The 16,586-nt window shown below is 39.9% G+C and overlaps 1 protein-coding gene across 13 annotated transcripts in view; it reads left to right on the top strand.

Moving 5' to 3' along the window:
• INPP4B (inositol polyphosphate-4-phosphatase type II B) overlaps nucleotides 1-16,586 on the top strand; it is a 400,661-nt gene that overhangs the window by 214,216 nt on the left and 169,859 nt on the right. For all 13 annotated transcript variants that reach the window (XM_064510757.1, XM_064510756.1, XM_064510754.1 and 10 more), the window contains 2 exons: nucleotides 159-277; nucleotides 2,267-2,383. In XM_064510757.1, coding sequence (XP_064366827.1) covers nucleotides 159-277; nucleotides 2,267-2,383 — 236 coding nt within the window. The remainder of the gene's footprint in view (nucleotides 1-158; nucleotides 278-2,266; nucleotides 2,384-16,586) is intronic.

Here is a 16,586-nt window from a genome sequence, read left to right as displayed (position 1 = left end):
TCTGTAAGTTACTTCCAAGGGACTTCCTCTGTTAAACCAGCTCGCGTCTAGAGGTTTCATCTGGAGCTGTAGTGCAGCTTGCTTTGTCCTGTGCCTGTGGCAGAATTTTCCCAAAGTTTTCCTTTTAGCATTTTGTTTTTCTTTTGTACCGTCTCCAGCATGCAAGGATCTAGTGGCTGCTACCCGTGATCGGAAGCTGAATACGTTTATACAAGTCTCGGTTGTGCATCCAGCAGAGCACATTCTGACAAGGTATTCCAGCACTGAAATCGTGGAGGTGAGCGTCTCTCTTTTTCAATTAACACGTTGATTAGTGAATTGCTCATTTTTTCTTTAGAAAGTGAATGAGAAATAAAGCAAGTTGGTGCATAGCCTTTAGTAAGGCAAGCACACTCTAGCTGTTAGCAAAGCATACCTGAGAGCGTTCTGTAGTTCTTGGCATTTAACCAGCATAAACAGTTAGAATTGAACATGCCTTTTCATGAAAGGTCTTATTTTTCCAACCAGAGACATAGAGAATAGTCCAGTTCTTTAGAGTTGCATTTAGAATGAAACACAGAATAGTAGTTTGCATGAAAGAACAAGGCTTTTTAAAATAGAGTGCAGAGATTTTGGAAAACATTTTAAATTGTAAAAGCACATAGTTGCTTTATTGTAGTTTGTTATCCTTTCTGTTTTTTTGTTCCATTTTTTTTTCCATTAGAAAGGTGACATTTTTGCAACTTGAAAAACATTAGCCTGCTTTTATAATTAGAAAAAGCACATGTATATGAAATGGCTGTGAGTGGCTTTATATAAAATTATTTGTAAATTGTGTTATATATTGTAGCAAAAGTTGTTTGAGGCTGCTTTGCTAGTCCTCACTTTCTCCAGTAAGCATCTGTGTCAGAAACAGGAAAAGTTATGTAAAGAAAATGATTTAAGTCTGAGCAGACAACATAGGTGTGACTTGTTCAATTTACTGGAAGGATTAATTAGGAATAGAGGAGTCCTATTGCAAATACTCACCCCAAATTACTTTATCAAAGGCTTGTTTTAACTCTTAAACATAATGAGAATACTTCATGAGCTCTTTGTGTGATCTTACAGTTTCAACTGACTCCTAATTAAATTGTCATGGTTTCAGCCATCAACCATCCTGAAGCTGCTTAATTCAAATAGCTTGTATCTGACAAGGATGTTTCACTGCAAACTGTCTGGAATGATGTAGTATAGAAGATGGAATAGATTTTTTTTTTTTTTTTGACAGAAGTAGATGCATTTTCTAATGCAATGTTCAATATTTGAATAGATCCCTGAATTTATTGTGTTCAGGCTCTCAGCTTCCTTAGTCAAGCTTTTTTTCCATTTGGGGGGGCAGGTTTACTAAAAAGTAATTTTCATCAAGTAAAAGTTGTATTCATCACGCAAAAGCCTTTATTTAACAGAAAATTTAAGGATACTGGCCCAATAATATTAGCAAACTTTTTTGTTACAATTAAACATTAGGAAATTATAAGCAATATTTTAAATGATTCAGTTAAATGTTTCTGTATCTATAAGTTATATATGAAATATATAAAAAAATGTTTCTATCTATAATATAGTTGCTTCTCTATATCTAAATACATTTTTACATATAATATTACAAAGATGTATATAATGTTACACAGCAAAGGATGTTATCATACTGCACCAATGTATTACTGCTTAAAGAAAGGAGTTGTAATCCCCAGAGTCAGTCACTCCCTTAGTGTGGTACAGGGAGTTTCTATAGCTTGTACTGGCTACCTTGAACTACACTGTTGGTGTCAGCCTACTCAGCAGGGGACCTAACTGGAGCTGAACACCTACCAGTTGATGAAAACTGTCAGAATAGTGAGGTTGGTTTGGTTTCATTTACTTTAGAAATCACTGGTTAAAATACTGAGTTAATTGTAAGGAAGGTACTGAAATGTACTGGTGTGTGTGTGCACATGTATGAGTGTATGTGTGTATATATATAAAGAAAGTATGATAGGAAGGAAGGGTATTGTCTTTTACAGGCCATTTTTCCAAATATTGATATCTGCTGGCTGAACTAGCTGGCATTTTGTTAGATTCTGTTTAATGAGTTTGTTTTAATGCTGTTCAGTTTTGTTTCTGCCTGTTAACTATTCATGTCTGTCTCTACTGTAGAAAACTAACTAACTTTTAAAAAGCCCATAGTTTCCGTACATGCATCCATAATTGCATACTGCATATTGTCCAGCTGCTACCTTCCTGAATGTCTGCTTGTGTGGCACAGGGAACAAGAGACCCACTGTTCCTGACTGGTGTGACATTCCCACCGGAATACCCCATCTATGAGGAGACTAAAATAAAACTAACGGTCTATGATGTCAAAGATAAATCTCAAGACACGGTAAGTGATTTGCCTCATTTCTTGCATAGATTTTATTGAAGATTAAGTTTCTCACAGTGTTGTTCTTTGGCCCTCTGTAGCAGGTTTGGAAATTGGGGAAACAGGGTTATGTAGAATTGGCTTTGCTTTTGTTCTTTATTTAAAATGTACTTTTTTTTTTTGTCAGTGGATTAGAAAATAGGGAAAAAGAACCATGTACTTAAAACTAGCCATATGCTATTGTTTAACTGGTTACATGAATCGGCACAGATACTTTTGGCAAATAAAAGGTTACTGTTGTGTACTTTTTATGGCAGGCAACATATGGAATAGATTGAGGTAATAACACTGTGAATAATTTTTCACAAATGTGTTACTGATGATATTTTACTTATGCCAAAACCATGATGATGATAAAGCCTATAACTTGATGCTTGAGGATGATGGTTGTATTTTGTTTTAATCTCTTGCGTGGTGATACCTTTAACTCTATGGCTGCTGCTATTTTTGGTTTGTAAGAGTTGAAGATCTGTATGACTCCTAAGGGCAAATCATTTTGGGTTCCACTGTTATACATTTTTGGTTGCACTGTCAGCTTCTTTTGCTGAGAAACAGTTACTCACATGAGATGCTATATGGAGGTCAATGGGGCTGTTGGTGAGTGATTTAAATGCCTAAACAGAGGCCTTGAGTGCTGTTTTATGTGCTCCAGGTGATCTAAGCCTTACAGAGCTGGAAGGTATGATTGGACCTATGGGAGATCTGCATTTCTCTTCTGTGGCAGCAGGAGTCCAGCTTATAGATTTCTCTTGGGCATCCAAAATGGCCTTTGACACCTGTATGTAATTAGCTGAATTGCTCTTTATATATCTTTAATTGGCCCCCAGTATGATCAAAGACTCTCTGATGTCATGACTGTATATGAGTTCATTACCCATAAGAAGGAAATTAAATGTGTAACTTGGAACTTGAGGCTGTCTTTGAATGGCTTATGGTAGTGAAGTTGTTATATGATGTTTAGAAGGGCTTCTAATGCCGCCCCCCTCCCCCCCCCCCCCCCCCCCCCCCCCCCGGTAAATAGTTGTAGATGTCCGCTTGTTTAAATTTTGGACCTTTGTGAGCAAACTGGTTGGACCTTTGGCTCCCACTGTTAATTTAATGGGAATTAGTGGAATAGTTGAGACACAGAATGTGGATTTCTTTCATTTTATGGACCAAGGAGTCTGTCTTTTGTTTAATTTAAGAATAGCTGATAACTTAATAAAATAAGAGGTTATAAAGACGGAACCCAGAATTTGTGTATATGAACACACACAAAAGTGAGTGTACACACCCACCCACCCATGCACACATTTTCAGAATGTGTGTGTTAATTTTTGGTTGTGGTTCAGACTGCAGAGGCTTAAGACAAGACCTGCTTGTTTCTTCACTAGAGCTGTCACCCCTGGACAGATAGAGGCATTGAGGGAAAGGAGTCTGACTTTGTCCGTTCCCTTCTAGTTCCTAAGTTCTTGTGACGGACAGTGTGATGGATAATAATATCTTATCCCTAGGGGAAAGCAGGGTCTTAATTCACAGAGCTGTGCGCGCACTGCAGTTCTGGTTGCAGAGCTATATACTGCCTCTTGTGCAGGACAAATTATAAAGATCTAGCCTAGAAAATGAATGTAATTTGATAAGTTTTTACAGACTTTGAGAATTTATAAGTGTTCCTTACAATTTTGTGCAGGACTAGGGTCTATCCCAGAGAGTTCCAGAAGCACAGCTCATAAATCTCTAGCGAGAACATTTTTCCCTTTTAATTTTCACAGCAGTTATATGGTTTTTATGTAGAACATTCTAGAGCTATACTTTGCAGTACCTTTCTGTAGGGGAAAATGTTGATTCCCATCTCTGTGTTTAGCTTTTTTAACACTGGATGTAGATAAGGAGAAAATAAAATAAACTGTAAGATGTAAATCAAGGTTGATTGCAGCATGTGTGAATGATCCTGGGCCGCCCATATTGAGACTTCAATTATAGTCATGGTTGGGCTTCTGTGTACCTCCTGCAATATCAGCTAGGGTAAAGCTAATGCCTTGGCTTTCCTTTCTATATTTGGAAGCCATCACAGTTTTCTGTTAATCCAGGTGATTTATTTTTTTCTTTGTAAAAATGAACTTTAAATGAGCTAGCTAAGTACCGTTACCAATGTAGCTGCAATTGCACAAATCTCAGTGCTGGCATTACAACCCAAGAAGCTGGAGGTGTCCCTTTGGGAGCGAGCCTGTTCGGAGGGCTGTGGATTTATGCTTAAGACTGGGTAACCTGTAAGGCTACAAAAAAGCTAGCTTGCTTGGTCCACACAAACTACAGCCACAGCTTATGCCTGCTGCATGCAGCCTCGGTAGCCTCCAAACAGCAGCAAACAGGTAACCCATGGTTGGGGGGAGGGAAAGCCCGGGGCTGTTACGTAGGCTGTCCTATTTGAAGTTGCACTCCAGACCAGCCAGATTTGTCACCAGCCCACATAAGTGGGCCTAAGCCTGTCTCGCACGTGGGTTTCACGGCGTTTCTGGCGGCACAGACCCTGGGCTGGACAGCAAAATGTTTTGCAGAAGTTGGACAAGAAGCTGTGGTAGTTAAATTCCCATGATGCCAAGGTTACGCTGCTGCCAGTACTTGATGTACCAGTCTAAAGTAGCTGCAATCCCTCTTCATGCTGCAATTCAAATATATGCTTAGTTATTCTGTTCTTATTTCTCCTGTAATTAAAATGAAACTAAAGGAATTGAATTCTGCGCGTTAATTAAACTCTGAGCAGGATTTTGCTGCCACAAATAGAGGACTGTAAGGAAGATGGGGAAAGGGCCCGGGTGAGGCTGTACATCACAGGGTGAAGCATTTGCTTGTATTTTGCTTAAACCTGCTTCTGTCAGTACAAGAAGACTAGGCCTCATTTTCAAACCCTGGGGATTTTTGCCATAACCCTGTAGTAACTGGATGCTGCTCAGTTTGCTCACAGAGGTTGTTGCTGTGCTCCCTGACGAGGGACGATCACAATGGTTTTGGCACTGCTGATATGCTATTTGTGCTGCCATTTTTAAACAGATTTAAAAATAACCTTGTGATGCCTGTATGAGAAAGCAGATAGTTAACTTCACTCTTGCCTGTCATTTAACTCACATTTATGTAAGAAGTACAGTTTAATTATATTTAAGTACTGTGCAGCTGGTATCACTTTCACTGTGCTTGACACACTGAAGGTTCTAGCTGCACTTTTTTCACTTTTTCTGCGTGTCTGTCTTGTGCTGGTCATAATTATTTCTTGGCTGTGTCAGATTTTGTGTAATTAAGGCTTTTTAAATGTAATGAAACCCAATCTTTGTTGCTCTGGCTAGTTTGCCTAGGTTAAGATGATTGTTTTGGTTACTGCGAATTTTCATGCAAATGGAAACTTTAATAAAGACCATACTATTTTTACTTCACTTTGATATAGCTGCAGTAAGGAAGTCAATACAACGTTAATAGAATATTATTTAAAAGTATCCAGTGAAGCTGTACATACAAAGCAGCAGGTAATGCCATGTTCTGAAAAATGTGCAGCGACATCTGTTTCTACATCACAAAGATTTTCTTCACATACTGCCATAAACCGCTTTGTTTATGTTTCACCGACTTGAGTCGCACGGTCTTTAAGGTTTGATAGTTGAGTTTTGTCCTATCGCTTGGGCTGCACGTGTTCTCTGAGTCATTGTCCAAGAGCATCAGAATTAGAGGCTCATAATATATGCTGTTAAAATGTTAGCTGTTACTCCTTTTATAGAGGCATGCCATTAGTTTCCTATAGGTGTGCGCGTTTGCTCAACTTGGTCTAGCAAGTTTCAGTGCTGAAGCAAGATTCATTCTCTTTGGAAATACCATATAGCACAAACCAGGTAACACTATCACAAGACGGAGCTGCAGCAAATATGAAATAGATTAATGTGTATTATGTTAAGAGAAAGGAATGTCTAGTCACTAGTGGGGCAAGTACTGTAACATTTATCAGCGGTGAGGCTTTTGTTTGGTGGCTTTCTACCATGGATTCTTCTGCTTTCACATCTGCATTGGACTTGGGTTAGTTTAATGCAATTAAACCTGGATTTAAATTCTTGCTATACAGACTTTTCTGTCTGTAAAGTGGGCTTGAAAACGTTCTTGTCTGCTAAGTTGGGAATTTGTTTAATGCAGTGAGATCCCAGGGCGAATGCTGTTCTGATGATGTGGTGTGACCTGCAATAAGTGAGGTTGCCACCTCTTCCCTCAACGTGCAGGGGTGCTGGCAGCAGGGCACGGGAGTCTCTGCACCGGCTTCTGGAGTCTGGGCTCTGCGGAGCCCCTTCGCACATCCCCCTTCCCTTTAGGAAGAGATGGAAACCAGGAAGCTGGAGAGTAAGCTTCAAAAGCAGAAATTTTATGTACGCTTAAGATTACGAACTTAAATAATGATTTTCCTGTTTAAATACCAGCAGGTAAACAGAATTGCCTTTGGACAGATACACCCGCTGGCATTCGCGTGTGGTGTTCAGAACGTTAGCAACCATCCCAAGACACGCTCCTGAGAGCAAGGAGCAATGTGGCCTATACCAGGCAACTGAGATATTACACTGTCTGCTGTCTGGTCTTGCCTGCCTTATTTCCCAAATTTTCTCTTAATAACTGAGAACAAAATCAGGTCAATTTGTTAAGCAATTTTAAGAGTGATGTAGATAGAAATGGAGCTTTGGACATGGGAACATTCATTATAAAGTGACAGTTTTAGGATATTTAGGCTTCAAATTACTCTTCTTTTAACTGTTTAGGTTTGAATATTCTATTAAACTCTGACATGATGAGTAAAAATGCACAAAAGGTTGGTCTTCATTTGTTGCCATTCAGTTTTTTGGTGTTGCAAGTATCCCCATTAAAACTGAATCTCATTGGGGTGAGCGGACATGGAGACCGTCTGTCACGAGGGAAGTGTTTTAGGAAGGAAGTCAGTCCTGAAGGCAAATCCAAAGCGACAGGGTTGAGTGTTCCCGGGTGGGCACTGCTCTGTATCGCAGGACCGCCATGCGGCTTGGCATGGTTTGCCATCTCTGCTAGAGAGGCCCGCGGCTTGAATATTAGAGACGCTGCTGAGCAGTATGTGAAATGCATTAGCAGGGATAATTGCACAAGCTTGCACATCACCTGCCTCCCTGCCTGTAGCAAATGTTCTTAGCTCCTCACTCCTGTGAATGTTAAAACTCCTGACAAGTTTTCTTTTTCTTTTAAACTTGAAGTAGTGTTGAGAATGTTCTTCTTTGAAGGAAAAACACTTTAAAATTTTCCTTTTTTTTTTTTTTTTTCCAATTATTTGTGAGAGACTTAAAGGTTCTCCCCCTAATTTTATAGCAGATAAAGCATACCTTGGAAATGCCAGTTCTGGATGGAGTATTTTTAACATTATCCCTCTAAATGTGAATGTGCCCTTCCTGTTTATGTATACCTCTGCAGGATTTGTAGAGAAATACTGCCTTAAATTAGAAGCTCTTACTATCTCCTTCTTTTTAATAGAGCAGTGCTGCACAGAACCTCTGTCCTATCTACAGAAATACTTGTAGCAAAGCTTTGGATTTTCACATTTCTTTTCAAAGTAATTTAGTATTTTTTCATTAATATATATTGATGATACACTCAGATTTTTGCTTTGCTTCAGAATATATATTCTTTCTAAATGCTGTTATTAAAGATATGAAGGAAAAATCTGGATATATAAAGGGAAATTAAAACGTCTGAGTTTCATTTGGTTTTAGATTGAAATAAAGTCTCTTTGAAGTGGCTGATGGTATAAGAAAAGGTTTGTGTTATTTTAGTGACTCTATAGGAGAATCGAGGATAAGTGTCAAGACCAGGAAAGTCACAGGTATGTTAACTTACAGTCCATTTGTAGATTGACTGCTCTTTGCACCTAGCCCTTGAAAATTCAATGGGAGGATTTGGCTTTGCAAAAACCTCTCTCTCTTTGAAAGTATCCTGCTTTTTTCCTGCTTTTTTTCTACCTTTTTATACCTCTTCCTAGTTGAGGCAAACTCCTCCCTATTCCTGTGTCTTCAGGGAAACTTGTGATCTGCTCTCTTCTGTAATTTTCCGTTTTCTTTTTCTTTCCTACCTGCTTTGTCAATCAAATTGAACTGCTGCCTCACATCAGGCAAAGGTTTTCTCTAAGACCTAACTCTTTGGAAAACTGTTGTATAGTGATGAGACCAATTGTATTTTGTAAAAATGTAAAGGGATGCCTTGGAAATTACTTTAAATGAGGGAAATGAATAGTAAGTGATAGCCTTTTCCTGTAGCTTTTATTTTATTTTAGCTAGCTAAGGATTTTTGTAACATAGTCATGATTATTCTAAACCTTATAGCACTGTCCAAAAAGCCTACAAATGTGTCATTTTTTTCTGTAAGTACTTCGCATGTGCATTTTCGCAGCTATCCTTTGTTGCTCCTTTGCTCACTGGAACAGCACAGGCCAAAGCAGCATAGTCGGACAACTCCGCGGCGGTTGTTGCCCAGTCCCTTCACATCTCATGACGGCTTCTAGGCTTGGGTGCTTTTTCAGCCTAATACAGCAGGCCGGGATGTTTTCCTCTGAAACACGCGCACCACTGTGAGCAGAGGAAGAAAATTGTGGCATGATGTTTCTGTAGTCAGTTTGGGGCCATCTGGCTGCAGAAACGTGAGCTCGGGTTGAGGAGTTTGCTTCTGTCCCTTCGAAGGGATGATCATCATCTTCCTCTTGGCGTCTGTGCCTGGGGCAGCTCATGAGGAGCAGCTCCCCGGGTGGCTGGTGGACCCGAGTGGGCGTCTGCTCTGTGCGGCCTTGGCATCGCAAGCATGTGGAATTTCCTTATGTTTAACACAGCAACGCTGGAAGATTTTAGTGGCTCAGAGAACAAGATTTGTGTCCATTCTTAACATCATCTCATTAGCTCTTGGTGGTTTACTTTTTTGTCAAGTGAATGGTCTTAAAATCTCATTGCAATACAAGAAGTACAAAAGGGGAATTGACATTCAGGAAAATAGTGATATGTTTGCCATTAGCTCTAGCTACCTGTAATGATCACAGATACAGGAGCCATGTTTATCTATAGCTTAGGGTAGTTATAAATGAGGGACACTCCCTGCAGGTGAAAAAGTGGAAAGAAGACTTGAAAAGATGTTTTCCCATTATGGAAAGCTCAATTTTTGCCTATTGAACTGACTTTTTGGTAGTTACTTTACCTGAAGATTAATCCCTCAAATGGGTGCCTATCTCATTGCTGTAGAAGCACTTCTCACTTTAAGTGGATGCACTAAACTCCTTGAAAAATCACAACCATGAGCTCTTTCTGCTTCATTTTCAAATAAGGCTTTGGAATACTATTTCTATTACAGGTAATTGGCTTTATACAGTGAGGAAATTTTCATGCCTCCTCCTTTACTTGCAGCCAAAATTGTATGTTAATAGAAATGAATTAATGGGCAATTTAGTTAAAAGCGAAAACAAAAAAGCCCACACCAACAACAACATGTTACAGTGTAGTGTCTGCCTCTTATTCCCCGCTAGGGCATTTCCGTTTTTCTCAAAGTCATGTTCAGGACAAAGGGAAATAATTTAATGATTTACTTAAATGCTGTCTTTTTCTTGTTTTGTATTTATTGTCTTAATTTTTTATTATCTCAAAGTCAAGCTACTGTTTTCAAGCTACTATTTTGATTTTTCTCAAACATCTGCCTTCATAAAAAAGGCACTTAACACAAATATTGAGGTAAAATAGAAGGTACAGTATATTTAAAATCTAGTCCTTCAGTGGCAAAAACACTTCTACATAATGTTTAATCTATTTAGATGTGAAAAGAGTTGAAAGAATGAAAATATACGTATAGGGAACAGCAGTAAAGCTGCTCTCACTTTAGCGTTATGAAAGCAGGCAGTTGAAAACAGAAAACAGAGCTTTGTCTTTTGAAGTTTTGGTGTGTGTGGTTTGGGAAATTAAAAACAGCAAATTCAATCTATTAGAACAGATTTTCCTCCTCTTACTGTGCGTCTCACAAAAATACTATTTACAGTTTTTCACAATTATGAATACGCTTGTAGCAGTAAATGTTTGCATATGAAATTTTGTGCTAATACGGTAAAGCTGGGCAAATCTTTCTGTTTAAAATTCAAGAAAGAATCATATGCATTGGATATAACAGGCGTTATTTTCTTGCTGCTTATGAACAATTTTCTGATAGAAGAATATGATAAATTGCTCTCAGAGTAAACTAGTTAAATGTTTTGTATTATATTGTTTTGTATTATATTGTGTTCTAACTATTTGAAGAAACATGAAAGCTAGTGTAATTGTCCACGAATTCGAATGCACCTATCTCATTGAATGTTACAATAATCAAAGCCTCCTTATATAATCACTATACAGTACATTATATAAGGAAATTCCCATGTGGCTGAAATTCTCCATGCTTGGCTTTCTTCATGCTAGAAGTGAAAGCTTTTTGTTTCCATGCTCTTTGTTTTGTTGCGATCACACAACCCACGGTGAACAGAAGTGGGGGAAAAAACCCTTCCACTTTCTAACCGGCAGGTTTTTAATAAATTGTTTGCAGTTTGTAGTAATAAAGACAGGAGAAGAAAGAAGAAAGGACAAATGCAGTCTGTAGCAAAGCCAAAAATTAATTTGTTCAGTTTTCTCGTAGTGGATATCTTACCCAAATTCTTAGGGAGGGGAAGAAGGGGACTAAAAGTCTGCACAGCATGAATCTAATAAAACATCAGCAAGTGAACTCAAGGCTTCAGTGTGTGAAGCAGTTACCACGTAGAGCTGGGCATCAGCTGCCTTATGGTGACTGTTATGGTACTTTGTGGTATATGAGAGAGATTTTCTTTCGCTGAGGAGTGAGCTGACTTTCATTACCTTGAATTTATTCCTGGCTGAGATCATGGATCATTACCATGGAGCCTCTGGCACATGCTAACTGTTTTCCTGGGTAACAGCCGTCTGTGTGAAAAACTTCCAAAAATAGCCAAGTAAAGGTACTAACATGTTACATAGCCAGGAGCAAGTATAGCGAGAGAGGCTTTTCCTCCAAAGGGCTGTTTTCCGTTCATGCTGCCCCTCAAATGCAAAATTAAACTTATGGACGGGCCAGAAGTGGCATTAGCTTACTTGCTAAAAGACATATTGGAATAACATCTCTCGTCAAGCAGCCCAAGTAAAATCAACGGGAAGCCGCCTGACAGTAAGAAAATGGAGAACTTGTTCAGCTGGCAGTAGGTAGCTCAGTTTTAAATATAACTGGTACAGCGCAGCGTGCACGTAGCCTGCAGGCAGCACCCAAACCTATTGGCTGAGCCTACGGATCAGCTTGGAGCTCGCGGTGAGCTGGTCACGTCGGCGTGCCGTGACCCGCCAAGCTGGCGGCCCGAGCAAAGGTGCGCAGGAGGCGTCGGAGGCATTGCAGCAGCAGGGAGGTGGGGAGATGTTGTGGGGGAGCGGAGAGGCTGAGGCAGCTGCTGGCGTTGCTGCGGGAGGCGCGGGAGTGTGGGGAGGAGCGTGGGGGTGCTGTGGCATGGGTGCCAGGCGAGCCGGGGGTGTTGCGGTGTCAGGTCCCGGGGCCTGTGGTTGTTGTGGGAGCTGAGGGGGTCGAACCCCCAATGAAATACTGGGGGTACTGTTGCAGCCTGGGGCAGCGGAGCAGAGGGATGGACGTATCTCCCTAAACCCATGGCTTATGCGGCCCTCCCACGCATTTGTGTTGGGCATTTGTGTTTGAAAGCAGTAGTCTTTCCTTTTCCCTGTACGCAGGTTTCAGAGCAGAAAGGCAGCTGCTAACTGCTCTTACAGTAACACTTTAAGACAATCATGGCACAACTATATGGCATTGGTTACCTATTTTTTCCAATCCTTCTGCATTCCTATTCAATTGTATGTAGTTGTAGTTACCTTGCGCCACGTGGTGGAATGATGACAGGCGTGTAGGCTGTGAAGCCAGGACTCCAGGTCGGGGAAGCCTGGAGTTATCCGGTGGGACAACTCTTCCCTCAGAGAGGATTACTAGGCCCATCAACACAACGTGGTGCTTGGGTCAAATTCAAGGAAAGTAGGTCACCGCAAAGTTCTGACACACGGGAATGCACAGTGCAAATATGTAGTGCATCAAAACCAGTGGATTTAGAAAGAATTTATTTTGGAAATCTTCCAGGGCATATGGAACAGAAAATGAACAAAAAAAAATCCAAAGTAAATATAGTCACGTTTTATTCTATTTGTATCACAAGGAAGCAAAAGAAAAAAAAATCCATGTTTCCTGCCTTTGGGATTTTATTAAGTCTTTCAAATAGAATGAAATGATATGGACACATTATGCATTGCAAAGTATAGTTATACTTAGTCTTTTTGGTGTTCTCTCAGCATTCTGGTGTGTTGGGAATTTGTTTCTTTTTTTTTTCCCTAATTCCTTTTCACCACAGTCATAGTATCCTTAAAATAAGCATAGCTAAAGATTTTTTTTTTGGTGGTACTATGTAGCCATTTACATTTGTTCTTGCAATCTTATTATCCTTAAATTTTTTGTCATATATGCAGTATCACTAATGTGAAATGAAAAAGATACAAGTCATAATTATCCAAACCACTTCAAAAAGTTTCCCTACTCTGAATTGGAAAAAAATTTATTTGTATTTCATTTGAATTGTAGAGGATTTGCGAGAGTATAGTTCCTTCCTCGAGTTTTGTTTTTCTTCCCTAGCTTTCACTGTAGATTTTGGCATATATAGGTAAGGCACAGCATTTAAAGCATAACTGTTGTAGTAGTTTGTATAGCTATCACAGTGATTTAGTTTAGAGCAAAAACAAGTGTACCAATTAGCAGAGACTGTGCTATCAGTTCTGACTGTAACTTATGCCCGAGTCATCCTTAAGTGAAATTCAGAGGTCTTGTTGAATCTGTTGGGGGAAAAAGGTCAGGTGCCATGATCAGAGACGCGTGGTTTGTCTGAAATCTGCTAAGCAGACTTGCTGTCATACACAGCAAGGAGTTGTATGTTTGCACCAATTCTAGTGAATGTATTATTGTGCAGGAAGAAGACAGGTTTTTTTAGGATGTGTGTATAATATTGATCTGGTTTGATACATGCCATCTTATCTGGTGGAGGCTGAAGTGGTCTAACGTTGTATGTCTCACTGTTAGGTACAGTTGTCTACGTTACTCTGGTTTTTGGTTGTATCACAAGAGTGTGGGCTTTTGTCTCTAACTGGTTGTTAGGCAATGCGGGGGGAGGGGGGGAAAGGAACTATGTGGAGTGGAAATAAGAGCAGAATATAGTGCAGTATCTCTTTGGGATCTATTAGCACAAGATTTTGCAGATGTTACTGTGTAGGAAGTTTATGTTTGTATCTCTTCCACCAGAATCTGGGAGCAGATTTGGGACTCAGCTGCTCAGTTTTATGTTTCCTATGTTGCCCTTCAGAAGTCTGGCTGGGAGTGTCAGAAGCAGCCAACAGTACCGGCTTTTTTTCCCCCTGTCTGTGTTAAGAGGTGAAAGCGAATTTGTTTGATTGCAGTGCATCTGCATCATGAACAGCTGTATGGATCCATTTTTGTCTTGAAATGCAGATCCAAAAATACAGGGGGAGGAAAGATTATATCTCTGGGCTTACTTCAGGCTGGATCGTCTGCTTCCCAGACAGCAGAACTGCGTCATATGGGACAAAAGTGATTTATTTCCTATAGTAGGTGGCAATCACTGCATCCTTGAGATGCTTGGGAGGCTTGGAGTTTGACACGCAGCTGCCGTAGTGAAATCTAGCATGGAGGTTCATGATTTATTACAGCTAGAGATTGTCGTTGCCTCTGTTCCTGGGAATAACTTGGCAGCTCTTCAAGAAGAAGTAATTGCAAGGCTCTTGCTCAGAAAATTATCATTGAATGTTGAAGCTCTAGACAATTACTGCCCAGTTATTGCTACCCTGTTTTGAAATAACATCACCTCTGTGACAGGGAAGTTTCTGAATAATTACCTTTGCCCAAATGGTTTTTAGGCTTGGGTATGACAGAGGAAAAGGCTGTCTTGACGGTGCAAATGAAAGCACAGGCACATAGACCCTGCTTTGTTGAGAGGAATCCCAAAGTTTGGTGTATGGGCAATACTGTGCAAGTCTTATGTCTCATAATCTGTTAAGACAACTTTAACCTTATTAGTTTGCAATCCTGTCCTGGTAGATAAATGTTTGTCGATTTAGAGCTGGCTGTAGTGCAGGACATCCTTGTAGTCACACAGTTGTGGGTTGCTGTCTCCTACTCCTTTCCTAGCAAATTCCCAGCTGCAAGAGCAGGCTCCTGTATGAAGAACCAGGGGGCTTAACACTGGTATCTCTGCTTTTGCATGAAACACGTGAAACATTGTGACAGTGGGATTGTGTAAAGCAGAAAAGAAGCCTGTTCATTCCACTTCCATTAAACTCTACAGGAATAGGAAACTGGCTTCTGTAGCATCTAACCTAAATACCATCTCATCCCCCAAAATGTGAGCTATCTGTTGGATGAATTGGGGAGACTGTAACAAGAAGTGAAGGGGCATCATCTATTGTGAATAAACAAACTGTTTTTTTCTTGCTTGACTTATCTTTCTTTTCCATTTGGCTTTCTGGTTTTGCAATTAGCTCTTCTGTTAGGTACGCAGCCTAATTTGTATCCCTGAGATGGGCCATGTTGTTCTCCTGTGTCTGACAGAACTGAAAGGTTCTTAGATCAAGCTCTTTCTATGGTTACCCATATTGCTATCATCTTTAGCTAGAAATACTGGACATAGCCACTGAAATACTGTTGAATATGAATAATTTGTCCTTTACAGAAAAATTAGAAACTCGGATTATCTATACAAAATAGCTAATACCTCTTGTGATCTGAATACCTCACTGAAGTAATGTGAGGAAATTTTCTGGATTGTCTCCTTTTAAGAAAAATTGTCAAAGTAGTCTCATCATTTGCACAGGATGAATGTGGAGCTGTTTTTCTGTGAACATGGTGGAGTAAGTCAAGAGGAGGTAGTTTCTTTGGCCTTGTTTCAGCCAGCCTTTTTTCACTCTGTTTCTTGGCTGTCATCAGATTTATATTTACTGTACTTATATCTGTGATACAATCCGAGTGAAACTTACTGAACTGGATAGTTTAGATGCTCATTTTGATTAGGTTGTAATCATTGATGTGTTTGAACTATTTGTTACTAACCAAAGGGGCAATAAATTCAGTGCTTGTTTAGCTAGTGACTGTGATTTATAGCAGTTTAGTGAGACAAAACAAGTCAACCTGCACACTTTGCTTTTGATTAAGAGGCAAGTTGTTGGTTCTGCCGTCTGGAGCTCTCGGTGTTGTAGACCCTGACTGTTTAGGACTAGGTGTTTTTTATCCTGACTGCCTGGCACTTTCCACAGCTGAAGTTTCTCTACCTGAAATCAGATGCCATAGATGACCTGTATAGCGAAGACTGCTAGTTTAATATGGGTCTAGTGATCAGGAGGAACTCAGTTTGAGACAAATTCCATAGCTTTGTTAGAGAAAAGAGCTTGGGCTTTCAGGACAGAAGGTAATTAATTTGTGTGTATTGTAAAGCCTAGTAAATACATATTTTAAGATGGTTTTGAAATTTATTACAAATTCTGACTGAGGGAATAAAAATAAGTGTATGTGATTTTTGGAGCATGTGGGTGCTTTTCTGTATCACTTTTCCCACCAAGACAACAGAGTACAAAAATTTTAACAAGAAATAGTCAAACTTTATTTTGAAAATAAACTTCTTAGGCAGCCTCTAGACTCTAGCCTCCAGACTGGAGTGGATAAACTTTGCAGTAACATCCTGTTGTCCTTCCCTATTCAAATCCAGCTATGGAAAACTCTAAGGAGGGATGTGATGTGTGTCCAGCTAACATCACACCACAAAATGGGGCTATGTGGATCTCATCCCATCTGCGTATTGGGATGCAGATACTGGGAAGTATCCCTGGGCCTCAGTTAAGATGTATTCTAGGGTATTCATCTATTAAGTGTGATCTAGTCCTGCGTAGCAAGATAGTCCCATCATTGGCATCTTAGATGACGTACCAGGCTGTAGTCGCTTGTTTGGCTGTCCTGTTTCTCGGCTGCTGAGAATTCGATTTGGGCAATGGATGGATGAGAGATGGGAACAAGCTGGCCAGGCAAA

This window comes from Dromaius novaehollandiae, chromosome 4 (genome assembly GCF_036370855.1).
Source record: "Dromaius novaehollandiae isolate bDroNov1 chromosome 4, bDroNov1.hap1, whole genome shotgun sequence".
In the NCBI taxonomy this organism is placed as follows: Eukaryota; Metazoa; Chordata; class Aves; order Casuariiformes; family Dromaiidae; genus Dromaius; species Dromaius novaehollandiae.
This window is presented reverse-complemented; position numbering and strand designations above follow the sequence as displayed.